The 12,053-nt window shown below is 35.6% G+C and overlaps 2 protein-coding genes across 4 annotated transcripts; one reads left to right on the plus strand and one right to left on the minus strand.

Moving 5' to 3' along the window:
• On the plus strand, window positions 1-7,641 carry LOC107005064 (U3 small nucleolar ribonucleoprotein protein IMP4-like). 3 transcript variants are annotated; one of them, XM_015203548.2, is made up of 11 exons: window positions 2-165; window positions 755-954; window positions 1,439-1,589; window positions 1,681-1,764; window positions 3,856-3,965; window positions 4,127-4,177; window positions 4,831-4,974; window positions 5,069-5,158; window positions 5,372-5,478; window positions 6,627-6,711; window positions 7,183-7,641. In XM_015203548.2, exons 3-11 carry the CDS (start codon window positions 1,478-1,480, stop codon window positions 7,279-7,281), a joined length of 882 nt encoding a protein of 293 aa, XP_015059034.1. In that variant the 5' UTR covers window positions 2-165; window positions 755-954; window positions 1,439-1,477; the 3' UTR covers window positions 7,282-7,641. The 3 variants fall into 3 exon arrangements, with proteins under 3 accessions (XP_015059033.1, XP_015059034.1, XP_015059035.1); XM_015203547.2 differs by lacking the exon at window positions 755-954 and having other exon boundaries at window positions 1-165; XM_015203549.2 differs by lacking the exon at window positions 755-954 and having other exon boundaries at window positions 1,473-1,589.
• Window positions 7,642-7,884: 243 nt separating this feature from the next.
• Window positions 7,885-10,211, minus strand: LOC107003325 (actin-97-like). Its single transcript, XM_015201638.2, has 4 exons — window positions 10,074-10,211; window positions 9,231-9,298; window positions 8,136-9,143; window positions 7,885-8,065 (listed from the first exon to the last, which is right to left on the minus strand). Exons 2-4 carry the CDS (start codon window positions 9,288-9,290, stop codon window positions 8,000-8,002), a joined length of 1,134 nt encoding a protein of 377 aa, XP_015057124.1. The 5' UTR covers window positions 9,291-9,298; window positions 10,074-10,211; the 3' UTR covers window positions 7,885-7,999.
• Window positions 10,212-12,053: the final 1,842 nt, after the last annotated feature.

A 12,053-nucleotide genomic window follows, 5' to 3' on the forward strand; every position in this document is an offset into this window, starting at 1 on the left:
CTGTAAGTTGTCAACTCTCAACTGTCGTCACTCTCGTCTCAGTTACGCCGCAGCTCGTCTCTCAACTCTCGTCTCTGTGCTCGGCGTCCATAGTCTCAGTCCAACCGCTACTCCTCGGCTCCTCGCTGAGTGCTCGCAGCCCGCAACTGCTCTCGCGACTCGAAGGTCAGTACTTCTATATAGACAATATCAACTAGGTGAGTTTGGAGAGCAAAAGCCAAACTGTATGGCATAGATTGTTGGAGTTTGGAGAGTATTGTTAAATGTTAAGTGTTGATTGTTATTTGTTATACAAGTTGATGTTGATTGTTGTATTATTTGAATAGCAACACACCCACAACCCACAGGTCACTGTTAATAAATTTGGTTAAATCGAAAACCAAGCCTCTTTGAACTTCTTGTTCACTTTTTGATATTTCCGAGCTTTATCTGGTCTAAGCAAGCCTCATTTGTAAGAGTTGATTTACGGTGTCTTAGTTTTTTCCTGCGATTTCCTTTAGTTTGATATTGCCTTCAAATTTTGTGATGCTTTTAGTATTTAATCTTTTTTTTGGTATATTTTTCTTGCTGATTGATTAATGGGTTCTCACAATTTCGCCCCTCTTCTTGTGTTTATTATAAAGGAGTTTGTTTTCCCTGGTTTATTGAGTACCCATTAGCGAATGGACCAACAATTTCATTATATGTACTTTAACAATCCTCCTGTTGAGCTAACCTTGGGATTGAGTTAATCCGAGATATTATATCTTTACAGGTTCTATGATTTTTTTTAATGGAAATTGATAAATTTGCTCACTTGACCTTTGCACAAAGATATGCAGCAATACATGCTCATTGAAGGCGTTCAAACATTCATTTTTTGCAATCTAACATGGTCTTTACATTGGATTCTCTTGATGCCCGGCATTCCTCTGACATAAACAAAATAAAAGAACTTGGTTGGTTCAGCAAAAGGTTGAAATTCGTAGCATATGACTTAGCTGGTATTGTGACAACATTGCAATATTCTGTTTTTTGTTGGCACATTGGATGCAGTTAAATGCGACAAATTTTGAGTTCTTACAAACACAATAGAGAATCTCATTTTATTCAGAGAAATGTGTATATTGTAGGTCCTTTTGTTACTCTTCAAGCTTCCTTTTTCCCTGATTTTCAAAAAATATTTACTATGCTTGGTTGTAGAGGAACTTTCTGGTATATAATTTTTACCAAGATACTGTGAAGAACAAGTACAAGCGTGAAGAATGTCTGTTAAATTCATTAGACTAACATTCAAGATAGATCAAAATTTTGCGCAGAAAAATGTAGTAATATTTTTATCTTAAATTTGAGTGTTTCATCGTCCTACATATTTGCATAGTGAAAGCCCATTTTATTTTGTCTTCTTACAAAACCCTCTCTTTCTTTTCCCCCAAAATCTCTTAAACCCTAAAACCAGAAAAACCTTGAAAACAACGACGTTTGTGTAGTAGCCGCCATGCATAGAAGGAACATTAGGCTGCGAAGAGAGTACCTATACAGGAAAAGCTTAGAAGGGAAGGAGCGTTTGCTCTATGAGAAGAAACGCAAAATCAGAGAAGCTTTAGAAGGTTAGTTTTCATTACAAATTTGATGAGAAAATATTGAAATTTGTAGAATTTTATATATTTCGGGTTTTTGATGATTTTTCGGTATTTTCAGAGGGAAAACCAATTCCAACTGAGCTCAGGAACGAAGAAGCTGCTCTTCGGAAAGAAATCGATCTTGAAGATGAAATTACTGCTGGTATGCTAATTATTTCTAAATTTATGGGGTTGATACTTGATTATGATATGAATTGAGCTCGAATCAGAATTATAAACTAGAACTAATCTTGCTACAAAAATTGCTGCTATTAGTCTTGGTTATGGTTTTGGTGTCTAATTGTAGGAGAAAAAGTGATATGGATATTGGGATTTGCTTCACTGAGTAAGAATTTAAGAGAACTTTTAAATTTTGGGGTCTGCTTAAGTATATAAGTTGAATGCAGTAAAATGCTTTTTAATCTTATAGTTTGAAACATATCAGCTGAAAAGTTAGAATTAAAGAGTCTTTTAAAAAATAAAGATACAATGTGATTAGTACATAGAATGTGAAGTAAAATATATAAGCTCACCACGAAAAAGATCTTTAAGAAAAAGAGAAATGTGATGAAAATATGACTGTTCAATACTTCTATATGATGATGACAGAATCCAAGATTGTGATTAGTACTTACAATGTGCAGTAAAGTTCTTTTCTTGGTTGGCACTTGAACATTAATGATTGACAAATGCATTCCAGTAGGCAAAATCATGATGGCACACAGCCTCACACTTGAAAAAACAACAAACATACACACTAAGAACTGCTTAATTTTAGGACAATTTGCTACAATTTAAACATATTAGCATTGTGGTAGATCTGGTGGAGGTGGTTCCATTGTCTGTACCTCTCCAATTCCATTTTCGACGATGGAACAACCAAACCCCTGCCACACAAAAATATTTCTACTGATGAAATCAGGTTCTTTACCTGGATTATCAGCCACGGAACGAATGACTGCCCATCCACCAATAGAAAAATCGATTGTGTTCCTGACAGGCGGATCGATCAAGTTAAAGTTGGCAGTATCAGTTTGAGCATCGAAGTTACCAAAACCTTGTCCAACAACCCAAAAGTGGTATCCATGAAGATAGCAGTATCTTGAACACAATTCTTGAACACAATTCGTACATTAGAACCAAACTTCAGCTTGTACATCTTTGTTCCAAATTTCGGTTGCCAGAGTCCTCATGAAACATTGCCTGTATAATCAAATTGCACCGGTGGAACGGGTGGGAAGTCCAATGTATAAATCCCTGGAATATTTTGGTAATATGCGTGCAGCAATGAAGTTCTTCTTGGAAAAACAAATGAAGTGTTCATGATAGCAGCAAATGGATATTATTACCCTTGACATCTAGGTGCCAGGGGCTCAATTCACTAAGCCTAGTCCAACAGTGAAAAATAAGTTCTCATCAATTTGATTGGGAACTCTATTATTGCTAGGATTGCTCCTCAATTGATTAGCGAAAGAAGTGGCAGTGGCTGTATTATTGGAAACTGGAAGTTGAGGCAATAAAGGCCTTGAATTCGCGCCTGAGTAGAGATTTGTGTACTCAAGTATGGCAGTGGTAGTGGTGTTATCAAATTGCCCATTTCTGATTGTGGCATAAGCACGAGCTGCCATATAGTATCCGCCAGGGGACTGATTAGCAGTGAGAATTACATTAGTTGTTTTTCCAATTGATTTGAAATAGTGGTACATTGGTCTTCTTGGCTGAATGCAAAGAAGAGGTATCTTTTTTTATCTTCATATATATGATTTAAGAATTTATAGTTTCTAGAGGTTTTTATGTGCTCATTAGTTTTTCGTCACTTGTCTATTCTCTTTGTGGGTTAAATCTTGTAGAATGTGAAAGGGAAGAGAGAAGCAAAGAGGGTAAACAAGATGATGGAAGGATATGAAACCTTTGATAAACCAGAAATTATTGGCTGTCGGAAATCTTTACAACTCTCTTTAATGCTTGTATCTTCATCATGCCTTTTCTATGACAACATCTCTCTCTCTCTGTTGTGTTGTTAATAATTCACCGATGGGACGCGACGGTTGTATTTTAGTCGGTCGGGTGAAGCGGTAGCTTCGTGCTCCGCTTCTTTCGCGCTTGCCTCCGTGAATTGTAGACTATGCACGAACAAGTAGAACATAGTGGTTGTTGAAATGTTCTCTAATTACATTCGTATCGAGTTGTAATTGTATGTGCTATGTTTTTGCTATAACAAGGCTTTTGTCTATTTTTAATGATGTTGATGCAGTACCTCGATCAACTATTGATGATGAATATGCTAATGCACCTGAAAAAGATCCCAAAATTTTGCTTACCACTTCAAGAAATCCTAGTGCTCCTCTTACTCAGTTTGTCAAGGTTGGTGTACCCTTCAATTATCCTATTATTATATTACGTAGTCCACTATTCCCTTCTCACTCTTTCTTTTAGAAGTCATTATATAGGAAACTATATATTTTTTTAATTAGACACTTCTCATGTCCTGTTCTTTCCTTTTCCATGTTGTTGTATGGAGACAGGAGTTGAAAATTGTGTTCCCTAATGCTCAGCGGATGAATCGTGGTGGTCAGGTTGGTCTGCTATTGGGAATTATTTTCTTGTTTAATATTTCTAATCATTACAAGCTATTAGAGATGGCATTGGAGCTTACAGCTTGAAAGATCCATAATAAGAATTGGTACTTTGTCTCTTAACTTCTTGTCGGAATAGGAAGAGGTGTTCCATTCGTTTAAGTTGCAATTTAAACATGTGTATATGTACATTTTTGTGTCTTACTTGTATACTGGAACACAGAGAGTACCAGAATGATGTATCAGGCTCACATATATACACTCCTGCAAACCTTCTAGAAAATTTTAATTGAATATAAAAAGAGGAGAATAGATGGCCATGGATGTCTCGTATTTGTTTTTTTAATGAAAAGAGCTCTGATTCTTTGACTCTTAAACCCCTTGTTTGTGCAGGGAAAGTGATTTGTCATAATCACTTATTAACATCTATGTGCTTGCATAACAAGCTATTTAGTTCTTAAAGCCTATGTTTCTTGGATTCTTCAAATGTCATCTTGGTGCATGTCGGATCCTCCAAACGTAGTGCATTTTTGAAGCATTGAGTTATTTGGAGAGTCCAAGCAGCACAACTTCAAGATATTTACGGTTTTACAGTTATCTTCTATTTGTTTATCATATGTTTGTATTTTGCTCATATTTCTTTTTATTTTCAGGTTATATCAGAAATAATTGAAACCTGCCGATCTCATGATTTTACAGATGTAATTTTGGTCCATGAGAATCGTGGTGTGCCTGATGGTATTGTCATTAGTCATTTGCCTTTTGGTCCAACTGCTTATTTTGGATTGCTCAATGTGGTAAGTGGTCTTACTCTTACGCTGTTAAGCGCTGAAGTCTTCTGCTGTCTATGTGAGTTGTAAGATGATGTCCTCATCTACTATTTTCATGCAGGTGACTAGACATGATATTAAGGACAAAAAATCTATGGGAACGATGTCTGAGGCGTATCCACACTTGATTTTTGACAAATTTTCAACTAAGGTAATTCCTGACATCCCTTTTTCGATGAAGAGTGAAACACATGCATTTCAGTAGATTTGCTACTGACATTGAGATTTTCAAAACTGGTTGATCATGTTGCCAAAATCAGTTACTGGATGTTTAGATAACTCTTGAATATCTAGAGTCTTTGTGTTCTTAGTGTAGCATCTTGTATACTGTTCTATACTCACCAGGTATATTTCGATCATGCAGCTTGGTGAGAGGACAGTAAACATCCTAAAGCATTTGTTTCCTGTTCCCAAGCCTGATACAAAACGTATCCTCACATTTGCTAACCAGTCGGACTACATCTCATTCAGGTTTGTTTCTTGTTCAGTTTCATTAAGTTCTACTTTAGCAATGGAGGTTGTTAGTTTTGCTGTTTAGTTTTACTTAAGTACAAGGCATGCTGGGGATAATGGCTCAGCAATATTTTTTTCCATTTGATCCTCGATCCACAGATTTCTCATTTTGGTAAATTGAAGCCATACAATCAGAATCAAGCTTGTAAGCAATTGCTTTGGCATTAGCTATCCAACAATTAGATATATTTTCACTGATTGTGCCAGACTATGTTCTAGACTCTTTTGTAACATTTTGTTGTTTTTTCCTGAAGTTCATCAATTTAGGGATGTTTATTTTAGTTGTTTTAGTCATTAGCTTTTCAACATTTTGTTCCAGACAATGTTTCTGGGACTCTTAAAATATGTCAATGGGTGTGCGCAGATTCTCCCAAAATAGTGTTTTTGGAGAATTGAACACAGGTGCAACAACGTAATGGAAGAGTACGTGCAACCTAGGTTGCGTCAGAAATCATTAACCATTTCTTTATTCTGTATGGTGAGGCCCATGGATTTTCCTGAACTATTCTAACATATAGAGAAGTGGCTAAATCCATGATATGCTACATATTTTTGCTTCTCAAAATATTCATAGATGATAGAAATAGACAGACAAATGGATTATGACAAAGACCATGCAAAATACAAGTTGGAATATCCTGCTTAAATTTCATTACCTCTCCTGTCCAACTCCAGCAGGAGGGAGCAGTAGCTTTTCCCACTTTACTCACTTGATTGACTCAAACCACCAACCGCATGGGTCGATCTTAGCGTGATTGCCATATATGAAATTGTTGCAAAGAAATAGCCCCCACTTGTTTCTCGAGAAGAGATGAGAAACATGCTCAATATCATTTGATTGAATAGTTGAACCAGTCCCTTGTTTGAAGAAACCCTCCACTTCAATTGGTATTTTTTTTCATGAAAAGCATGCATGAGATAAGAAATCCAGTGTTTTACTAAGATTTCGAATAATCCTCTGGTGGAGGGTCCTTACCACTAGGCTATCCCTTGGTTGTCTTGTTAACTGACAGGATAGATAAAAATAGGTATAAATTTGATGATTTACCGGATATGCAGCTCCCCCCTTCCCTTTTCTTTATACTAAATTTGATTGAAACATGCAGACATCACGTCTATGAAAAGCATGGAGGTCCAAAATCAATTGAGCTGAAAGAAGTTGGCCCTCGATTTGAACTACGGCTTTACCAGGTAACAATAATTATACCAAGACTAGTTTATCATATTTGTTTGCATCCATGTTTATAAATAATCTTGAAACTGTGTAATCTTGACTTATCTTAGTTTAGCTGCCAGACCTATGTTTTCCACATCTACATATTCCTAGAAAATTATTTGGAACGACTAAAGAGAAAAAACTTGCTGCAAGTTCTCTTATCTGCTTCATGATAATAGATGTCAAGCAACAAAACCAGAAGTGATATTAAGCTCTTCTCCAAGAGTTCACTAATATATGTTTTATCTAGCTCGAGAAATTTATCAGATTAGTTAACGGATTGTTTTTGACTTGAAGAATCAGTCCCTGAAAATGTGCTTTATTTAGTACACTTGCCCTGTCTCTGTCATGTGAATTCCGTGCTACGTTGTTAGGAATGTGTGATCGTATTCTATCTGTTACTGATTGCTCATTCCTGATCAAGTTACTTGTTATTCAATGTATAGATCAAATTAGGAACAATGGATCAAGACGAAGCTCAAATCGAGTGGGTCATAAAGCCTTACATGAACACATCCAAAAAACGAACCCTTCTTGGGGATTGATAAACATGCAACAGAATATGAAATTTGAAGGCTCTGCCTCTTCCTGTTTGCACTAGCAGAAGTTGATCGTTGCTGCAAGTCATGTATTCGACCATTGATATGCAGATGTGATTGATCCTAGAGCTACATTTGATGTAATATGCCGCTTCCTGTTCCAGAGCCTCTGTAGGAAAAGAAAAGAGAAACGAACTCTCTTTGTTTTAAGTAGTCATTTGGTCTTTTCCCCTCAACTGGTAATATAATGTTATGTTTACTGTGCTAAAAGAAAATTTTGATCTCAAAGTTGATTTATGACTTGTATCTTGAGCTTATTGCAAGATTAAAGAGCAAAATATGGTGAATTCTTTCTGTTTTGATCAATTTTATTATGGCTTGACTTCTCTTACAGGATTCGACAATTTCTTTTTTAGTAGTTTTGGCTCAAACTCGATTTTATGTGCAAAAGATCACTTAATACGTATAAACTCCGTCTTTTAGGATACACTGAGTTTTTTGAGTCATTAACACACAACAAAAACTAGAAATGAAAGAAAATACACTGAGTTTTTTGAGTAATATCAACAACATCAATCAATTGAGGTTATGTGTGTACTATTATGGACATATAACGAAAAACAAATCTATATTAAGAAGAAAGTTGAGAACCAAGAAAATTGGTTTTACTGTAAAATTTATTTGCCATTGTTACATGAGGAATTACATGTCTAAAAAAGAATGATTAGAAGCATTTTCTATGCACAATGGATGGACCAGATTCATCATATTCTGCCTTTGCAATCCACATCTACATTTCCAAAAAAAACAAAAGTTAATATTTTTAGATGTGAAGTTAAAAGAGAAATGATTAATGTTACCTGTTGGAAGGTACTTAAAGAAGCCAAAATTGAACCTCCAATCCAAACACTATACTTCCTCTCTGGTGGTGCAACCACCTTAATTTTCATGCTACTTGGAGCCAATGCTGTGATTTCTTTGCTCATTCTATCAGCAATTCCTGGAAACATAGTCGTCCCGCCACTAAGCACAATGTTACCATAAAGATCCTTCCTGATATCAACGTCACATTTCATGATCGAGTTGTACGTTGTTTCATGTATCCCAGCAGCTTCCATTCCGATCATGGAAGGCTGGAACAGCACTTCAGGGCATCGGAAACGTTCAGCACCAATAGTAATCACTTGACCATCAGGCAACTCATAGCTCTTCTCCACGTTTGAGCTAGTTTTTGAGGTTTCAATCTCTTGTTCATAGTCGAGAGCTATGTACGATAGCTTTTCCTTCACATCCCTCACGATTTCTCTTTCAGCACTTGTTGTGAACGAGTAACCACGCTCTGTCAAGATCTTCATCAGGTGATCCGTTAGGTCCCGTCCAGCTAAATCGAGACGAAGGATCGCATGTGGTAGAGCATATCCCTCATAGATTGGTACCGTGTGACTCACCCCATCCCCAGAGTCCATCACAATCCCTGTTGTACGGCCACTAGCATACAGAGATAGTACGGCTTGAATCGCGACATACATTGCAGGCGTGTTGAAGGTCTCAAACATGATTTGAGTCATCTTCTCGCGATTCGCCTTAGGGTTTAGAGGTGCCTCTGTGAGAAGAACAGGGTGTTCCTCTGGAGCCACTCTTAGTTCGTTGTAAAATGTATGATGCCATATTTTCTCCATATCATCCCAATTACTCACAATCCCATGCTCAATTGGATATTTCAAAGATAGAATACCACGTTTCGATTGAGCTTCATCACCAACATACGCATCTTTTTGACCCATACCAACCATAACACCGGTGTGACGTGGTCTACCAACAATGCTAGGAAACACTGCTCGTGGCGCATCGTCTCCAGCAAATCCAGCCTAAAAAAATTACCAATTTCTCAATTTCAAATTTCAAATTTCAAAAAATTTCAAAAAATTTCAAAAAATTTCCTTCTTTCTACTTACCTTCACCATTCCTGTTCCATTATCACATACCAGTGGCTGAATATCCTCACCATCTGCCATTGTTTAATCTACAAAATTCAAACTAACTGCAATTTAGGAACAAACCCCCTAAAAAGAAAAGGGACAAATATATGCTCCTGAACTATCGTACCATATCTAGTTTTTGAACGGCAGGGATACCAATATCTCAAAAGTATAATATCGAAAGTATATTTGTCTTTTTTCCCAATAAAAAATACACAACAAGTTTCAATATCCATAATTCTTCTTCCCATAAGCCATTAATATCAACATTCAAGAAAAGCAAATTCAAATCTCATAATCAAGTTGCTATAACAAATAAAAGATTTTGCAATAATTAACTAGTGACAATAATATAATATGAATATTTATAATCAAACACTCTATATTAATCGGTGAAACTAGTCATGACTAAGGGGTTCAAAATCTGAAGAACTGGACACCTAACTAGCCGAAGGGGGATCGAGTTTATTGACATTTATAGTATAGATAAAAAATAATTTTAACCATGTATAAATAGTATAAGCTACAATCGATAAGGTTATCCAAATATTATAATCTCATCTCATACAATATGCGATAAATAATCTCATGATTTTAATATAATGCTTATTCCAATTTAGCTAATATCCATTACCAAACACTAAACAAGTTTAATCCAAACGATCAATAGACACGATTTTGAATCATTCTTATACGATTTTAAATTCTAAATTCGTACCAAACACTAAACAAGTTTAATTCAAACGATCAATAAATAGAATATTAAATTATTTTTATATAATTTTAAATTCTAAATTCGTCTCGAAACAAAGAGATTACCTTTTGGGGGAGGGGAATAAACTGTTGGTGCCCACAGTTGGGTTGTGAGTGCAAATACAATATTTTTTTTTTCAAAAAGAAAAAAAAATCAACAAAGCAAAATTGAAATGAAACTCAACGATTCCAAAAGGCAATGAAATGGTCTTCTTTTTAAAAGCTACAAAAATAAAATTCCCACATTTTTTGCTGTCTGTTATTTTTCTTTGGTATATATTTGGTCTTTGTTACTGTCTATGATCGCCACGTGTCACTTATTCATATGAGGTCCTACTTTTTATGGTTAGGCTTCTCCTCTTATTTAGCCCATTTAAACGGTTCAATTTTTAATTTGATTTTAATTTTTTTGAAATAAAATCGATTGTGGTTGATCTATTATTTTTTTTTCATACGAAATAAAACTGATCAAGCTCGACCATTTAAATATTTGGTGAAAATTCTTTGATTTAAAAATACAATAAAAAGTTTTTGTGATTAATAGGGGTATAAACATGTATATATAATGTACTAATAATTATGTCTTAGTGTATATATATTGTATCGATATTGTTAAATAGTTACGTAATGTATCGATATTGCATAAACGTGCATCCATATTGTATAATGATATTTATATATGATGTACAAATAATTATTAGTGTATATGTAATATATCAATATTGTATAGAGATGTATGAATATCATATATTGATATTATATAAATGATTTGGGGAACTTTCACCTATAGCCACTAAAAATAGCCTAATTACTTTTCATAACTATAATTTGATAATTATAATTCGTAGCTACATGTTATAGGGAGGAGAGAGGCGAGCCAGACTAGGAGAGAGAGGAGAGAGGCGAGAGAGGGGAAAAAGTGGGAGAGAAGTGAATTGTATATGTATATTGGTTAGATAATTGTATATTATACATATGTATTTGTATATATGGCAAGCGAGAGTTGGAGAGAAAGGAGATCAGAGAGGCGAGCGAGATTGGGAGAGAGAGGAGAGAGGCGAGCGAGATTGAGAGAGAGACGAGCGAAAGAGAGATGACAGAGAGTAGGAGAGAGGTGAATTGTACAACACACAAATTTAAACAACAACGTTTTTTAAAAAATAGCACAACAAGAAAAATAAGAAAAAAGTTCCTTTTTCATAAATCAGAAAGAAAATGGCCAAAACTTGTCAATTTGGTAAGAACAATGTACGATTGGTCATTTTAAGTAAAAGAAAAGTGTGAATCATTTTTTGTGTAAGAAATTCAACCCAACGAACATTTTGCGTAATCTACCTTTAAAAGAATTATGCATAGATACTGTCTCAGTGAAATTTGTATCACAATATCATTTATCTCAGTGTGGAGATACACTGATATATCAAAGAAAATAAATGGTGTAATACACATTGATATACACATGTATGTAAAGGAGATACAATATGGATGTAACGACTTATTTTCATCGTTATAGAAAAACCAATGGAGAAAGAAATTGGGCAAGAAAACTTTTGAGTAGTTAGTTGGAAAATTGTAGCCTAGTCCAGATTTGGACGAAATCTGAGATAGGTAAGGTCTAGGGAAATTTGATAATGAATGGGGGATCTGATTGTGTTGATCACTTGATTGGATAGTCAAGACGTTAAGGAGCCTGTACGACTTTAGGAATTGAATTCGGGCGAGTAGAACTCCTGAAAGATCTTGGCGCGAAAGGGTAGTTTCTGAACGTCAAGGGTCGAAGATGTGTTGTGAAATGGAATCTTGGAACTCAAATTTCGAGCTTCTGTCTCCGTGCAAGCCGCCAGGGCGGGTTTAATTCCGCCAGGGCGGGGCCACTGTGGTTGGATGAGATCTGCCGTAGTGGGCCAGTCGCTACTTAAGTTGGGGAATAATCTCAAAATCGTTATTTTCTGCAAACCTTCGATCTTCAGAGCTAAGAGACGACCACAGGCTATTTCTTGACAATTTCCATGACTTTTAGTGCTAAAAGTAAGGGTTTTACTCCCC

Source organism: Solanum pennellii, chromosome 11 (genome assembly GCF_001406875.1).
Source record: "Solanum pennellii chromosome 11, SPENNV200".
Lineage (NCBI taxonomy): Eukaryota > Viridiplantae > Streptophyta > Magnoliopsida > Solanales > Solanaceae > Solanum > Solanum pennellii.